The sequence below is a fragment of the Camelus dromedarius genome, chromosome 10, assembly GCF_036321535.1.
Source record: "Camelus dromedarius isolate mCamDro1 chromosome 10, mCamDro1.pat, whole genome shotgun sequence".
In the NCBI taxonomy this organism is placed as follows: Eukaryota; Metazoa; Chordata; class Mammalia; order Artiodactyla; family Camelidae; genus Camelus; species Camelus dromedarius.
In genome coordinates, this window is record NC_087445.1 from 6,590,820 (window position 1) to 6,609,010 (window position 18,191).

General features: G+C 45.7%; 1 protein-coding gene across 2 annotated transcripts in view; it reads left to right on the top strand.

The window, feature by feature from the left end:
• FRMD3 (FERM domain containing 3) overlaps nt 1-18,191 on the top strand; it is a 256,971-nt gene that overhangs the window by 159,760 nt on the left and 79,020 nt on the right. For both annotated transcript variants that reach the window (XM_031447136.2, XM_010993498.3), the window contains exons 4-6: nt 3,589-3,667; nt 8,813-8,910; nt 14,902-15,025. In XM_031447136.2, the coding sequence (XP_031302996.1) occupies nt 3,589-3,667; nt 8,813-8,910; nt 14,902-15,025 (301 nt within the window). The remainder of the gene's footprint in view (nt 1-3,588; nt 3,668-8,812; nt 8,911-14,901; nt 15,026-18,191) is intronic.

Here is an 18,191-nt window from a genome sequence, read left to right on the forward strand (position 1 = left end):
GACGGAGAGACAATCTTTTATCAATAATTAGCTCTGGGGATAAAACCCGAACAAGACCGACAGGTCCAGACTCTCGTAAACCTTGTCATCCATAACTAGATGAACATTGGGGCAGGGGGAAATGATCTTTTCAGCCCGTTCCAACCCTGTGAAGAAGCATTCCTTAGCTTGACTACTGGCTGCATGATACAGTTTTGCATCTGGAGCCTTCAGTGAGTTCTTCAAGGAGAAGCCTGCTGCCACAGCAGCCTCTTCAGGCCCAGGCGGTGAGGCTGAGCTGCTCGTGGGCACCAGTCCCTGATGCTGCCCGTGGTTCATTTTGTCAAAATCATGTGCTCCTTTTAACCTACAGGAAAAGTTTTTCTCTTATGGGTGACATGGGATCGGTGATGCTGGATCAACATGAGAGAAAGACACAGCAGGGGTGTGTAGGATGGTAGAAGAAAATGGGTAGAAAGTCTCAGACTTGAAAGGTGCCACCACTTGCTTTTTCTGCTACCCGCTCTCATCCCTCTGATAAGGGGTCTGGTAGTGAGCATACCGCTGGTACTTGTATTAATTTCGTCCATGGTTGCATCCTCGAAGATAGAGGGAGATGTCAGGAGCTCAGTGGCTGCTTCTGTGTGACTTAGCAACAGCATATATGAAAGGAATTATGGATGTTGGTCTATTGTAAACTCAGAGTGAATCAGCATTGAGTTGAGGCTGTTGAGAGGGAGCAACAGGCACGTCCAAGGGGAGGCCGGTGATGGTCCCCTCATGTGAGCGGCTGTGACCACCCCTGGGGCCCCGTGCTTGGCTTGAAGAAACACAGAGGAGACAAGAATACACCCAGGGTGAGGGCACTTGAAACTGTTTCATGTGAGGAGCAGTTAAAAGAACTGGGGATGTTTATTTTAGAGAAGACTCGGTAGGGCCGTGAGCACTGTCATCAACCGGTGGAAGGGCTGTCCATGTGGGAGAAGCATTAGCTCATTCTGGAGCCTCGGGTCTTGGACAAGGATGACTGGGGTGGAAGGACTTCCTACAGTCAGGGGTATTGAAAGATGGCCGCCCGGGAAGCTGCCGCTGAGCCTCACTGCTTCATCCCTTAGGAAGAACGCAAATCCCCATTTGTATCTGGTGAGCTCAGGTATCTACTGAAGCCAGCCTAGGGCATGCAGGCAGATAAGCTGCCCAGATAGGAGACAAAATGACAGCTCTCACTGGGGTCTGCCTTCTGTGATCCTCCTTTCCTCTGTTTGCCTTCAATCAGCTGATTTTATTCCCCCAAATTCAAGTATTGGGAGCCTATATTAAAAATATATTTAATATTATATGAAATATATTATGATATATGAAATAAAAATACATGTATTTAATAATATATCCACAGATGTACATAGAATAGAATAGAATTGTTTGCATATTAAAATGTGGAAACAACCTGAATGATGATTAAAAAGGAATAGTGGAGTGAATTCTAGTGTATCATGTGAACGCTCAGGCAGTTATTACAGACAGTGAGTTAGAGCTTATCTACTGCCCTAGATGGATGGGCAGGGTATAGAGTTAAATGAGAAAAGCTGGAGAAACATATGCAGTATGATCTTATTTTGTGACATTCAATTATATTTAAAAATTCCTTACATATATAATCATGTTGGCATATATTTTGTATGAGGACGGCAAATGTGGGGAAGGACAGAGGTGAAGTGGTTACCAGTGGTGGGGAAGTTTGGGGTGAGGTGGGGACCCGAGGGACAGAAGGGGCAGGAATAGGGACCGAGTGAAGGGAAGTGAAAGGGGAAGGCTCGTGTCTCTGTCAGTCAGCCATCTATCTCCCTATCATCTGTCTGTCTGTCTGTCTGGCTTCATTGGTTGTGCTTCAGCATGTATCAATTTTGATGACTTTAATAGAGATAAGAAGAAAGAAAGGAGAAAAATCCTTTCTCTTTTAGGCTATTTTCATTTTTTTGCTCTGTTGTTCTTATAGAAACTGTCTCAGCTTTTCTATTAAGGACACTCCAGAAGTTTTATAATTAAAAAATATGTATACCATTAGTTTTAATCTTTTAGAGGTGATGATTTAAACAAATGAAAAGAAATCTGGGGAATGTGTAAAAATAAAAGATTTTGAGTCAAAACTGAGTTTCTAGATATTGTGAAAGATGAATGACAAGAATCTTTTGTATTTTTCTTCATTCTTTCTTTGCTGTGTAAGTGCCATTTTTTCCTAGTGCTCCAGAAAAATACTCCTTTTCTTAAATCTAAGGAACACAGGATCAGCTTGGGAGCACCCGACTGAGTTAAGAAATTTGCTAGTTTCTAGGGCAGAGGGTAGAGCATTGAATGGAGGGTTCTGACATCTGTGTGCGTTTGTACTTTTAATCCATTTTTTCTCTGTTGAGATATCCAGCAAAACGCTGCTGTGTTTCCCTGTGATTTGGATGCTTTCTTTCAAACTATTTTAAAGAATTGTCTTCTATATTAAATTATCCTTGTTACACACTTATGTTTGATGCAGATGGTCCTTTATACATAAAGAATTTGTCTACATATGGAATAGTCCCAGACGTTGTAGAATTGGCTGGTGATTGAACCCCTGCTTATTATGGAAGAGGATTTGAGGGAGAATAGGATGCTGTTTCATATTCACATTTGGATGTAGAGTCAGAACTGATCCCAAGCAGCCACAGTGACAAAAAGATGAATAAGTGGGAATGTCAGATCCGTAGAAATAATAATGGTAATCGTTGTATTTCTTTGATTTTAAGGTGCTTGTTTTACATACTAACTGAAATCTAAATGCATTGTTACCACACTTGTGTGCATTTATAAGGTTAATATTGCAAGTCAATAGCAGTAGTCTTGTAATTAAAGGGATCAGAAACCCCGAAGAACCCCCTTAGCTGGTTATTGGGCTCCGGATATTTTAATGCAATTAGAACATTCCAGAATCACGAACCTCAGCCAGAATTTCAGTCTGCATAGTGCTGTCTTGATTCAAAGCAGGAAGTTATAAAAAGTGTTTCTTTTCATGCAAACGACTGCCTCATTGATAACACTAAAATAATACTAAAATTATACAAAGGAGGATCTGTGCCTGGCTGACTCCATTTCTTAAATCTTGATCTGAGTTCAAAGGCACCATCATTTTGGGAAAGCTAGTCCTGTACAGTGACATTTTTCCACCTCACAGGCTAAAAAATATTTCACTGGGCCAACAACCTGAATGGTGCTCAGGAGCAATTTATCCATCAGAAGGGGGTGGGAGGAATCAGAGGAGAAAATGTTATTTGAAGCTGTGACCTAGAGAGAAGGAAGGAGGCAGGACATGGAAAGCCATGCTGACTGACACCTGCCTGTGTCCCGCGTTTGTTTTGGGCGTCTTGTTAAGCATTTCCATTTAGTTTCGCTGTCACCGTTTTCTCTGCTTTGTTTTCTTGGGCATAATACCTGTTCTTTCAGAACATCACCGTGCACCTGCCTCTCCCCGCTCCCCTCCCCCAGGCTAGGCTGCAAGGCTTCCTGGCTGACTCTCCTGTGTGTGTTTGAGTCCATGGTCTTTTGCTGCTCTTCTCATGCTTTTTCTTTATGATGTTTCAGCTCATCCACCATACACCATGTGCTTTAGAGTGAAATTCTACCCACACGAACCCCTGAAGATTAAAGAAGAGCTCACAAGGTATTTTTTGTTTGTTTGTATGTTTAATATGCACCTTGAACCAGCCAGGGCCCCCGAGTCTCACCGGCCAGCAGTGACTCCCATTTAGCGCAGAACGTCTTCACCGAGCAGCTCAGCATCCTGGCTTGGAATGTTTCTCTTGCACTTAATTGTCTTGGGATTTTTCAAACAGTTGTCATCGGGAGTGTAATTAACTGCACAGAGAAGCAGTGGGAGGAGGTGCTCTCTGAAAACATCTGACAGTGGGGTGCTAAAAATAAACAGAAGATGACTGTCTTTAGGATGTGGGCAAATTCGTAGCTAGTGCAGCCCTGCGGCCTATCTTTTGGATCTTAAGCTTTTCTGGGAGGGAAGAGATCCCTTGACAGAATGGGCTGTGTGTCATCCCACATTCCACTTGCTAATTGACCAAGCTCGCGGGAGGGCTGGCTTCTCTCTCCTCCTAGACTCTTCTCAGCCCAGCTCTGCATTTTCCAGCTCTCCACCCTCCTCCTGCCTCATCTCCCTCCATCAGGGCCACATGCAAACAGTCCATGGATTTGGGGGTTTGGCTTCTGTTAACAGCCTTGGCCAATGCTGAGCGGGGTTCTGGGAGGGCCAGCTCGGTGGATGGAGAAGAGCCCGTGCGTGCTTAGTTTTTGATGAGGCTCTAATTTGGAGACGGAAAAATTCATTGTGTCTAGTCATCTCTCAGAATAATCTGCGTGGGTCCGAATGCAGCAGAGAAGCAAATGCAGTTTGCTCTGATCATCATGTTCAGGGCCCATAAAGGGTGCTTGGATATTGTGCTCTCTCGTTATCCACGAGTGTCCGGTAAAGCTCCTCCGTAGCCGCGCTAGGTGACATTGGAACAGAGGCGGTGTCTGCTGTTAGTTCGCGCACAGCCATTGGCGGAGGTTGACGCTTGGGGGCAGGGCAGCAGGTGTGTGGGGGGGAAAAGGGATATGTAGTTGATGGACATTGTGAGTGGTGGTTGGTGTTATGCAATCCGGCCTTTTTTTTTTTTTTTAATTAAGGTAAATTCACATAACGAATTATTTCCTCCATTTCAAAGCATACAGTTCAGCGGCATTAAGTCCATTCACAATGTTATGCAACCATCACCACCGTCTAGTTCCAGAACATTTCTCAGCACCCCAGTGAGAAAGTCTGTACACATTAGCAGTCACTACCCACTCCGTTTCCCCCCAGCCCCCCGCCCCTGGAAACCACCAACCTACTTTCTGTCTGTATGGATTAACCTGTTTTGGACATTTCATGTAAATGGAATCGAACAGTATGGGGCTTTGGCTTGCTTTTGGCTTGAAAATTTTGTTTACCTATTTATTAAGTTCTTCCTCAGTTCCTATCTGCGTAGCTCAGGGGGCAGGAGCTGTATGAGCTACCAGAAATAGACAGACAGACAGACAGACAGACAGATAGGAGAGGGAGAGAGAGAGATTTGTCCTGCCCTCTAAATCAAATGCTAACGCCAGGCATTAATTCGTCAGGGACCAAATGACTCACTTTTGTCATTTATTTTCTTTAAAATCTTGTTTGGAGATTAAAAATTGGATATGTGTCACAATGTAAATTAAGGATGGATCTTTTGTTGTTGTTGTTGTTGTTGAGAAAAGTTCCATTTGAAAGTAAGAGAGTACAAAGTTTTAGTTAATAACCCTATTTAAGTCCGTCTCCATTAAATCTGCTGGCATTTCCCTGCGTTTGAATAGCTAAGGTATGAACAGTGGATCATTTTGAGCATTTTTATGTCTCTAAAGGAAACTAAGACAATGCTGTGTCCTTGCACAGACAGAAATGGCCTTTTTAAGTCAACACGGTCCTTAGAATTCAAAAGGAATCTGGAAACCATGGGATGAATCATGTACTCATGATTTAAACCCTGTCTTGAGAGAGTTTAGTTTTTCTTGTTTGATAAGTTGTTTTATTGTAAGGTTAATCTAAAATTTAAGAAGAATTTGATAAATGAGAAGCTAAGATCACATTCATGACCAGGCTTAGGGGTTTAAAAAAAAATGAGAAAAAGGCAGTTTTAAATGAGCAAAACAGTAAAAATACTCACCAAAAAGGATGTGTGAAATCATTTTTTTAATCCTTCTTTATCTCTCCATTTACATGGTCATCTTACAGTCCTTTAGATTTCTGGGGCTTTTGTAAATGCTATATACAATTGAATGTAATAAAGCCTGTTGGATTTAAATCTTTCAGTCAGAATCATCTTTAAATTCATGTTAGATGGAGAAGTGTATCATTAATGGTGGCGTAATGATGTGTACCTCAGATCCTCTTGTGTTTTTGTTGCTTAATTCCTTCATGCAGGGAGGGGCAAGACTAAAGGAAAATGCATTTTTATTATTGTTTTCTGTGGTGGCTGTGGTATTAAAAATTGAGTATCTGAACCTGAAGCCATTTGTAAGGATCAGTGGATTATGTGGAATCCACAGTAATCCCTGAGCATCTCTAGGGTTCACTAATATGAGCACAGACCCAAACTCGGCTATTGTGAAAGCTGATTTTCTTTCCTCAGGAAGCTTTCATCAAACATGATTTCTGAGTTACGGGATTAGAACCCAAACCTCTTGTTCATCAGTAAATATTTATTTCAAACTGTTTTTCACTCCTAAGCACACCAAAACATAGAAAGGAATGCTTTTTATTCAATGCGTACATTCAGCACACAGAAAAGAAATTTCATGGCATTTAGCCTGGTAGTTTCCAGTCTTTATGAAAGGAAAGATCTCCTCATTTCAAGGAGTTGTGTGACCTTGATCTTCTGAGTGGGCTAAGGCCATGGTCCCCCAAGGCGGGTCCCCAGATTAGCGGCAGCAGCATCACCCTGGAACTTGACCGCTGCCCCAGGCCTGGGATGGGGCCCTGCAACCTCTAGGAGGTTTTAAAGCATGTCAAAACTTGAGAATTGCTACTCCAAGACAATTGGATTTTTAAAAGTGTTCTTTTCTTTTGGCAGATATTAATGTGTACAATTCAGTGGGTCTAGTATGTTCGCAAAGTTGGGCCACCATCACCGTGACCTACTCCCAGAACGTTTTTATCATCCGTGTCAGAAACCAGCACTCAAACAGTCCTTCCTATTCTGGCCCTCCCCCAGTCCCTGGCAGCTACTAAGCTACGCTTCTGTCTCTCTAGATTTGTCTATTCTGAGCATTTTAAGCAAATGGAATCATACAATACAGGGCCTTTTGTGTCTGGCTTTTCACTTAGCTTGCTGTTTTCAAGGTTCTTCCATGTTGTAGCATGAATCAGTAAGTACTTCCTCCCTTTTATGGCTGAATAATATTCCACTGTATGGACAGACCACCTCCCTTTTTCCTTTCATCAGTTGATAGGCATTTGGGCAATTTCCATGTTTTAGCTCGTATGAATAACGCTGCTGTGAAGACTCATGTACACATTTTTTGGTGAGGACCCAGATTCTGATTTAATTGGGTCTAGGGTAGGGTCCCGGTTTAAACAGTGGTCATATTTCAAAGCTCCCCTAGGTGATTCTAAGGTGCAGTCAGGCTGAGAACCTCTGGTTTAGAGGCTTATTACCCAAGTGTGGTCCACGGGACAGCAGCTCAGCATCACTGGCGAGCTAATTAGAAACGTGGACTCTCGTGCCCTGCTCAGACCTGCTGAACCAGAACCCACGTGCTAACAGGAGCTCCGGGTGACTGAAGCACCTGTTTAGGGAGATGCTCTGGGTCCTTGTCTACCAAGTGTGATACTGGCCCTGTGAGAAAATGCACCAACTTGCCGATAAGAAATTTATTAGGGCCTACCTTTATGTCCTGTATACAGTTCCATACAGAGTTGGGGACAGTTCCATACAGAGTATCATTGGAGCCTCCATTGTGTCCCCAGTGCCTAGCTCTGTCATGGCAAAAAGCAGGTGTGAGACAAAGATTCATCAAATGGAACCACCAGTGAGCCACTGAACCCTTCAGTGCATCTGGTGTGTCCAGAGATGGTGAGCTCCAGTGCTCGGGAGCTAGGGTGGCAGCACCTGTGTGATCGAGGCATCTCAGTCACACTCTGACCTGGGTTGCGTGTGAGGTTCCTCACAGGCTGAGTAAAGATCAGGTTATCTGAGCACTGGAGGTAGTGACTGGGATTGACTGGGTGGTGCGTCCGCCTGGGCCTCAAGAACCTGGAAAGCAAAAAAAAATAAAAAATAAAAAAATAAAGATGGGCCACTGAGACTTAAACTCTAAAACAAAGAATCTGCACACATCTGCAAAATTACTTTAGTCAGAAACAATAGTCCCCAGGCCTGAGCCTTCAGTGAAAGAATCAACCTGGCTAAGAAGTACCAGGAGGTCTGGAGGGGGCTTAATCAGTGTAGGGGAACGAGGGGACAGTGACAAGATGAGCCTGAACCAGGGTTTGCAAACTGGCTTTTCCCCGCACCCCCTTCCCCACTGAATCAGGCCCATGAGTATTTCTTGTTTGGCGCTACAGTGTTTTCAAAAATAGTTTGCTGTGACGTTTAAAATTCAAAGGATTCCACTTCTAAACCAGGCTTGGTGATGTCCCGGGGAAGCTGGCCATGGTTGGCCTGGCTTCCAGGGCGGTGCTGGGCTGACCCCTTCATGGGAGCCAGTACCCTCGGTTCTGGTCCCCGACGACCTGTCGCCAGCCCACGTCCCCTGGTCTCAGGCCTGCCTGGCCCTGCAGTCAGCTTAGTCTCCCATCCCTGGGGAGGGAGAGAGGATGTTAAACAGATGACATCTCAAGCTGTGAGTAAGTTAGCTTCCCAGCCTCATAACCAAGTCTTTTTGAGATGGGTTAATGTGAGTCTGTCTGCCCCTGAGACCAGACTCTGTTTCACAAAGAGCTCGGGCAGCCTGTACCTAAGATGCAGGTGGCGGTGACAGTGGCTGGAGTTGTCATCGTGTGGGACTTCCTACCAGGGACAGTGACTGCCGGGCCCTGTGGCTCTCCTCGGTCCTTGGCGTGTCTCTCTGGAAGGGACCAGCCACGCGGCTTTGGAAGCTGCTGCAGACACTTGAGGGTTTTCCCAGCTTGCCCCCCGAGGGGCGTGGGCAGGGCTCTGGTAACTGTGGAGGAGGCGTGAACAAGACTTCTCCTTCTTCTAGGCCTCAGCCAAACCTTAGGACGACTCTTTCTGCTTTTGTATTACAGGTACCTTTTGTACCTGCAAATTAAGAGAGATATTTTCCATGGTCGACTGCTCTGCTCCTTTTCCGATGCCGCCTACCTGGGTGCCTGTATCGTTCAAGGTAAGTTGGCCACCGTTGTACTGGGCGGTAGAGCTTTGGCGGTTCAGAGCCTCCCCCTCCCTGACCTCATCCCGTCACTCCGTGGTTTGAGGCCAGGCAGGGCTGGGCACTTAGCAACATGCCCCTCCTCCCCTTCCCTCCTAAGCCAGCGACGTCCCGGTGGGAGGAGGCTGGGCTGCGGTGATCACAGGGGCCTCTGCAGGAAGAGAGGTCCTTGAGGCCCCGAGGGAGAGCTCAGAGCCTCTCTGTCAAAGGGTCAGAATGCAGGACTTTACAAGAAGCTCTGGAGGGACATGTGGTGTTCTATGCTGTGTGCTCTTCCCAGCAGGTGTGGGGAGTGATGGGTGTATTGAGGGGGGAAATCTGTGTCCAAGAAGGTAGGTGTTAAACCAGGGTCATCTCACATGTTTGAAGTGAAATGTCAAAGCTTTGATGCATATATATTCACGCCAGTAGCAGGTGTGTATCTGCGTGTGTGGGCGCTGTGTCTAATCCTCAGGTTTTCCAGCCTGGCCGTAGCCTGGTGAGGAGAGCGCCAGGCGTGTCACCGTCTGCTGTTTCTCGGTTTGAACCTGACTTCTCATTTCCCAGTTATTTCACATCAACGAATGATTTAAACTCTTTAAGGATCAATGTCTTCATATATTTAATGAGGTGGTCATGCCTCCTTCACTGCTGTGTGTAGATTTCATGAGACTTCGTCTTAGGGTTGAACAAGCCCCAGAGGGTGGGGCAGTGGGAAGCAGCAAGCACTTCTGACCCACGGTTGGCTTCTGGATGTTTCCACCTGTGAGAAAAGACTGTTTGAGGGAAGGCAGTCTCCAAGGCCCAGGACCCAAGTGAAGAACGACTCAGGTGTCTGCTCCCCTGGGCCAGTCAGGACGCAGCTGGCAGCAGGGCCTGTTTGGAGGGACCCAGGTGGTCCAGCCATTTGTAATACGGATGCTGATGACGTGTTTATGAGAGAAGGGGGCACGGGGAGGGGAGCCAGGAGAGGAGAGGAGGGATGAGGAGAGAGGTGGGGGGGAAGGGAAGGAGGGAGGGAAGAAAGGGAGGAGAGAGAGGTTATGAGGTGAGCATGTCATCCATATGGAGGATCTGGAATAACAAAGGAGCTTATGGGGTCATAAGTGGATCATGACAAGGGTCTGTCTGATCGCAATTCCAAGCTACATTCACAGCTTAAGAGAGACACCTGTCATTTTCCTGGGGGCTTCACTGTCACTCACCACTGTCTCCGTGGGATGCTCTGTGCTGTGAAATGGTTCCCAGGACCCTGTTTCCAGATGCGTGTGCTCTCTGAGAATTCTGAAGTCTGTCTGTGTTGCTTTTCTGCTCCCCCTGGGAGCAACCTGGTGCTGCTCAGCAGATTTTGGCAGCGATATTAAAACCCTTAGAGACATTCAAGTCTGAAGTCAGACGACAGTGATGCCATGATGGGAAATGGTCCTTCTGTCTGCCCGGAGTGGATATGTGCTTCTGAAAGCCCCCTCTCTTAGGCAGAGCTGAGGATGTTCAAACCCCATGGTTCTCCTTCTCTGTGGAAACTGCAGGTTCCTGTTAGGGGACTCTGTCTTCCACGAGGGAAGAGTGAATCGATACTAATACGATCAACAGACCGGCGTATGAAGATTTCAGGACGCATTTAGGCATTAGTGAATCATGGTCAATTTTCCGAGGACAAGCTCAGTGCGGATCCGTAATGGGAAACTCTCCATCCTGTTTTATGTTTGGAATAAAGCCACAAAGGCTCCATCCAGATGATCAGGGCCCTCTTTTATCCCTCATTGCCATTATCACTGACGGCACGTGCGCACAGATGCTGTGGACAAAGTGGAGCTGGAAATGGACTGGCAGACCTCAGAAAAACCTTTCAGCTCCAAAATGCAGCAGTGTCCACGGGCCATTTGTAGCAAGTCCAGTAAAAGCAGGATTCATGCAGTTCTCTGATGCTCCGGGTGATGTTACAGCCGCTCTGGAGATCGTTACAAATGCAGATAAAGATCTGCTTTGTCAGAACTGCTTATGCCACAGAGAGTGATAGGGAATGTGGAGTAAAGGATTAGAAAGCAGAGGACGTGTGACTTTTTATTGGCCTCTTGTTTACTAACGCTCTTTGAAGGGGCATGTTTCAGGCTTCAGTACGTTCTGAGAGCATGAAACAGGCAGCCACTCAGAGTTTTGCCTCCTGTATGTGCTGAACACAATGAGCATATTCAATACATGCAATGCCTTGTCTTTCAAAAGACAGATTGGAAAACAAATGCACAAAACCCTGGGGATCTATTTATATCCTTTCTCAGTACCAGTGTCTTTCCTGATCCTTCTACAGAACAGCACCATGGTGAGATTACTGTTCTTATCCCCTCTGCCTCGTGTGTTCAGTCCCTGCGGGTCTGTGGTTCCTTCTAGATATTCAGGACTCGGTTCAGATGTCACTTCCTCTGAGAAGTCTTCTTGGACTACTAAAGTAGCCTTCACTCTGCGCATCATTCCTTCTCATGCCCCTGTTTTGTTGTCTTTTAAGCGCTTATAATCTGAAATTATCTTGTTGAGTTGTTTGGGGCTTATTATGCATTGCCTCTTATGTAGAGTCTAAATTTCATGGAAATAGGACCCTGGGGGTCTTTTTTCACTGCAGTCTTCCTATATCCAGCACATAGTAAGTTCTCCACTAAATATGTTAAGTAAACCAGGACACTTGCCCAAATTGCACCGATGTATGCTTGCTTGCTTGCTTCTATTTTAATGGAGGTGCTGGGGATTGAACCCAGGACCTCATGTATGCTAAGCATGTGCTCTACCACTGAGCTATGCCCCCCGCCCCCTGTATGCTTTATTGCTACTTAGGAAAGAGTGGTTGGTTCACTACCTCATCCATTTATTTGTTCATGTGTTCTGTGAACATTTATTGAACAGCTGCTGGGTGGCTGGCACTGTAGTACGAAGTCCTGCTGGGGGCAGGGGACAGACAAGTAAACAGGCAGCTGTGATGATGTGTTGATGTCTAAATAAAGCCACGCACAGGTCCCTGCTCTGACCTCAGGAGGGCCCCTCACCCAGCAGCGGTGGTCAGGGAAGGCTCCTGAAGGAGTTGACCTTGGAGCCGCAACGTCCTGTAACGTCCTATGTCTCAAGTTCTCTTGGAACGAGTCCTCTCCAAACCAGGGGAATTGCCTTTATACTTACCATCGCCTCATCACATTCATCCTTTTGCTTCAACTCTTTGGATTTTTCTGACAATGGAATTCTCTTAGAAAGGTGCTAGGGCCTATTTCAAATCGAAAGCCATCCCGAGGGTTGTATGTTATTTCTTATAACTTTGCTCTCAACATCCCATGTAGGAGAGAGAGCCACAGGCTGCTCACCCAGCTCCTCTTGGTATGGAAACAGAATTTGAAGTTAGAAATCTTTGATCATTTACAAACTGCCTTTTGCTTCAGGTGATGTCAGAGTTAAAGACAAGCTTTAGAGAAAGAGAAAGCCGGGCATGTGATGGCGGAGGCGTTGCCATTTCCCTTGTCAGCAACCCTGCGCGGGTTCATGGCGTTTCTTCTCTTGGTTTGCTGGCATTTGCCAGGCTGCTTATTTGCTGTGTTCAGCAGTACAAGTCCATCGAACCTCACAAGTTTTCCTGGAAAGAGAAGTGCCCGCCGCAAACAGTGCCGCCCCCACCAACCACTGTGCAAGCTGCCATTTGCATTGCCCATGACCTGGTTTCCCATGGGTGGTCCATTCCCGGTGGAGAAGCAGGATTGGGTTATATCATCTCCTAAACTTCTAGAGGTTCATAGCCAGCTCACAGGTGTGTGTGTGTGTGTGTGTGTGTGTGTGTGTGTGTGTGTGTGTGTGTGTGTAGGTGTGTCACATGTATTTTGAAACTTAGATTGAGTTAATCATTAGTCGGTGGCCCACTTTGATCCCTGGTCCCTTTAGGCCCATCTGTTGACTGACTGATTTCCTTTTTTTCATTATTCTGCATTCCTAAAGGCAACAACTGGGTTCATATATATCTTTGACTTGGCATATATCTTTATGAAATGATAAGTGTTCTTTTGTTTGTATATACTCTTAAATTTCATAAATTAAATAGGGCTACAGAACTCATTCCTTTTTATGCTCAGAACACTGGGGGATCCATTTGGATCACTGGGTATACATCTATTTTGTTGCTTTTAATTGCTACGGAGTATCCAGTAAGGTGCATTGTCCATGTGCTATTTATTTATTGCTCCCACCAACAATGAACACCCAAGTTGCCCCATATCCTTTTTTGCACCCAGTTTTTCTAGAATATATTCCCAGAAATGGGGTTGCCGGATCATGTTAGACTAAATACTCCCAGCTCGCTCTCTAGAAGAGAAAATCTTCAGACGTGCACAAGCGTTAACATTTCCTCATGTCCCTGCCCGCACTTAGAATCCAGAGAATCATCCGACTTCCTAAACTTTTTGTTACCCTCGTAGGCAGAAAGTTACGTCCCCTGGTTTTGGCTTGCATAGTTCTCGTCACTGAAGAGTTTGAGCAGCTCTCCGTAAATGAGCCCTTTGGGTTTCCCTGTCTGTGAATCAGCTGCTTATGTTCCTTGACCCATATTCCTATGGTCTTCCTGCCCATACACTCATTGATCTGTAGGGATTTTTTTTCTCTGTTCTAAATATTAATCCTTGTCCGATTTAGATTTTGCAAATATATTCTTTCACTTGTCATCTATTATTTTGACTATGATGTCCTTTAATGAACAGAAATATTTTAATTTTGATGTGATCAAATTCCCCCACTGTGGTTGATGGCATTTGGGGTCTTATTTTAAAAGTCCTCCTCATGTGGTATCCATTTTAGATTAAGAACCTCTAATTTGAACTCTATTAAGAAGCTTTAAAGAGCTTTGCTTTCCTCCCAGTTCTGTCCTTTCACAGTCATTAGATGATTCAACAATGAAGGGACAGTAGATACAAATTACAGACTTGGATGTGATTGTGCAGATGTGCTTTCGGCATATGGATTTTTATTCTACTTCAAAGTCATGTTGTTGATCAGATTCTTCCAATACAATTTCCCCACCATCTCTGATCTCCTTTCCTGGGCCATTTTGCCTGAGATACTTTCCCCTTCTGCCTCATTTTCCTTAGCAAGCTTGTGGGATCAGTGGGCAGTATTCCCAGTGCACAGCATCACCTTTGCTGCTTTAGGCTGTGGTCCATGCACATCCCAAGTCCATCCTCTCCTAGACCCTCTAGGCGCTCACAGATGTGCAGGCATTTCTTTTTACCCTTAAAGACCCTCTGGTGGTGCCCTATATCAGAATACAGCAACAACCTTAGGGCTGCTCAGCCATACTTAGACACACACTCTTTAATTTGAAGAGCAATCCATTTATTTTTAAGTACAACCCTCTTGGGTGTCTTTACGTTGTGACTTTTCACTGAATGAGCCACACCTGCTCAAATCTCAGGAATTCCCTGGCAGCTCCAGCCAGGGAATTCCTCGACTCAGAGAAAATAAACTGTGAAAGGAACCTTCAGGAACACCCAGTGGTTTCCAGCTAGAAGTGGTACCATCTCCTATCATGGGGAGTATTTGGAAATAATGGGGGGCATTTTGGGTGGCAGTATCACCACCAGCACTTAGAACTTGAAGGGTGGGGGTGCTAAGTCTCACCATGCCTTGGAATATCTGAAACACTAAAGAATTATTTCCCCAGATGCCAATAGTGCCCCCTTTGAGATACAATGATTTTAATTCCTTTATTGTATAAATGAAGAAAATGAGACCCAGAGAGGTTGGCAAGTGCCCAGGCTAACACAGCCAAGGCTGAACTAGAACATGACCTTCTGGACATGCAGGCTGTGGTCTTCCCGAGGACACCAACACGTTTCGTTGAGTGAGCTTGTTCCACGCACTCCTTTTGGGAGGCGGGAGCCGTCGCATCTGCACCCTGCTCTTGTTTTTAATCTCTCTGTCTCTCTCTTTATTTTTCACTGGTTACAGCTGAGCTCGGTGATTACGATCCTGATGAACATCCTGAGAATTACATCAGTGAGTTTGAGATTTTCCCCAAGCAGTCGCAGAAGCTGGAAAGGAAAATAGTGGAAATCCATAAAAATGAACTCAGGTAATAGGGGTAGACTTTTGTAGGGGTGACAGGGGTGACGAAGTATTCTTGCTGCAGGGAATGTGGAAATGATGTTGTGAAGTAAGAATGTTTGTAATGTAGGGGTAGCCTGGCTCAGGTGGCCGGGCAGTATTTCCGGGTGCTGCCAAGTTTCTCCATTAACAACAGTCTCAGTAATGTGGGGTCACTTGGGTGGCTGTTCATGAACCATCAGCAGTTATTAGAGCCATACATTTTCTTAGGGGATTTAACCACCCTGAAGTTCTGAGAGTGAAATCCAGGATAAATAAGTAATCCTTTCTGTTTTGAATTTTGCATTGCCTCTTCCCCTCCTGTGGCCATCGCCGAGAGCTTTGACTCCAAGTAGAGGAGAATCCGTTGACAAGGTTTCCTTTGCTAAGTTGCTTTCAAGATGATAGATTGAGTGTCACTTCTCTTTCACTGGTCGGTGGTACTTCAGGATGATTAACTACAGAGCAGTAGGAGGAGGAGTAGCAAAATCGAATGCAGTATTGATTCACTGTGTACCAGTGTTCTAAGTCCTTGCACATACTGACACATTTAATCTTCACAACCACCCAGGAGCGAGGTGCCGTGGTTGTGCCCATTTTACAGATGAGGGAACTGAGGCACAGAGAGATGAAGCATTTTACCCAAGATCACACAGCTAGCCATTGACAGAGGCAGGGTTTGAATCCAGAGTCTGTCCTCTTGAGCGTGATGATGTGTTCACTCTGCGTAAGCTACCAGGGATGAAACGAAGCATGAATAGGAGTCATTGCCAGTTTGGAATTCAGGTAACTCAGGTATTCTAGTCTGGAACTAGAATTTAGTCCGTACAAATTGCAGAAAATTCATTTTGATAAGAATAGCGAGCCTGGGCTGTGCTGTGACAGGTATGGATGAAGAGCTGCAAGAGCAGAGATGCCTCCGTCTTCTGGGCTTCTGATAATTAAAAAAACAAAAAAACCCCACACAGTATCCCTGGATTATGACTTCTGGAGCAAATAGCTGTCCCCTGGAGAGGCAGTGCTCTAGATCCCTGCTTTATGCAGGCACTCCCCCTTCTGGTGAGTCTGAGAAGAGCATGTGTGTGGGCATTTAAGGTGGCAGCGTAAGCTTTAAAAAGATGACCTTTGTTCTTAAGAGATTAAGATGGTCAGGACATCCGAAAATTGTGCCAGTTTCAAAAAGCAACATACCATCTATGTGGGTGATTTTAGAGTATTGTCTCCTAACGAAAGCCTTGTTGATAACACGACAGTCTGATTACTCTCTTTACATTTCCGGGATGTGCGTGTTAGAGGTGAAAGTAAAGTTCTGATGCTCCATCTGAGGGCTTGTGGACCAGCAGCGTCTGGGAAGCACAGGGTGGGACCCTCTGGACGAGGAGTCACATCCTCTGTGCAGACTGGCAGGAGACGGGGATTTCACGGTCTGCTGTGATCGGAACTTGCAGGGCCTCACATGCTTGGAACGTATGATAATAAACAAAATGAGCTCTTATTGGATGCCAAAACACTGTGCTAGGAGCCTTACACACATTACTCCACTCAGTTCTCCCGAACTCTGCGAAGTGGGTGTCATTACAGTTCCCTGTCAGAGATGAAGACAGGACCTGTCCTGTTAGGGGCAGAGTCAGGACTTGAACCTTGCTCTTACCTGACACTAACACCCATGCTCTTTGCCTTTGCCCCTGTGCTGAGCAGCCATTAGGCAATTAGGTAGTTTTGTTGGGGTTCCACAGTGATCACCAAGGTGATGGCACCAGAGAGTGGAGACTTTGGGCAGGAGGACCAGTTAGTTAGCTCTGTTGTCCAGGCAAGAGATGCCAGGGACCTGAACAAGGATAAAAGTAGAGAAGACTGAGAATAGAAGAGGGTCCTGAGAGACATTGCAGCAAGACTCGGTGACCTGCTGGATTTCATGAGTAAATGACCGGATCAAAGAAGATTCCAGATTGTTTCTTATAATCAGAGTGCTGTAGATTGTACCTTGTGCGAGCACCTGACTTTGTTGACAGCCCCGAAAGTAGTCATCATGCCAGTAGGGGAGGCAGGGATCAGCAGTCAGCCATGGTTCATAGATCTGGGAAGTAAACTCCATGGCCTGGTCAAAGCTGCTTTCCTGTGATGTGCATGTTTGTGACACCCAGAAAGCCCTCGTGAAGAAGTCAGTGTTGTGTGTCTGAAGGATGAAACAGTCAGAAATCACGTGACATTGGAAAGAGAGGTTCAGAGGGTATTTTCCTGTTTTTGCTCATTCTTCTCAAGTAGTCGTATGTTCCCTTCTGCATCAGTGCAGCAGAGAGAGAGTTCAGGTTTGAATGGGAAGAGCAGACAAACTGACAACACAGAAGGGAAGACTTTCCAGGGTTGGTTGGAAACCTGCTACCAAGACTGAGGTTGCCCTGTGGGATCAGTGAGCCCTTTGCACATGTGTCATGAAAGTATCGATCTTCTTGGGTGGGAACTGGACCTCTGGTTGGAGTGCTGTGCAAACCTGATCATGCCAGGAAGGAGTCACAGATGGAAGAGACCCGAATGAGGCTACAACAAGGTGTTCCCATCTTGCTCTCCGACATACCACGGCACCCATGACCCTCCCATGCAGCAAAGGGATAACACGTGATCAATGAACTGTTGTTATGGAAACTTCCTGCAAGGATTCCAGTTGGCCTTTGTTGGGGTTTGAGGCACCCCTCAGAAACCTCCTGCTTCCTACCTGGTTTTTGAACTAGTCAAGAAAGAAAAGAAAAGAGACAGCAGTAAAGACACTGAGACATTAGCAGAAATGACCATGATTTACCTTGAGGTAAACAGTTCTAGCTGTGGGGGTTCACAACCTTCTCTAGCCTTTTTACTTGGTTAGACTTGTTCTCCTCCTGTGCCCTCTGTGGAAGGGACAGAAGCTGTGATTCTTGATAGAAAATTAATCAGAGAGGAAGAACTTTCCTCCTTAGGAGGCTGCACAGTGTTTGAAGGTGGAACCACAGTGCCTCGACAGACAGGCACGAATTAAGAGAGTTCTTTAGGGGGAAGAAAGTAAGACAGAGAGAGACACGCTGGAATTTTGAGGTGCTTGAAAATACAAGGCCAAGATTTTAATAAGATTTTCCATGGACCAAGCGCTTAGACCCCTCTGGGTGTCGGAGAGATCTGAGTGA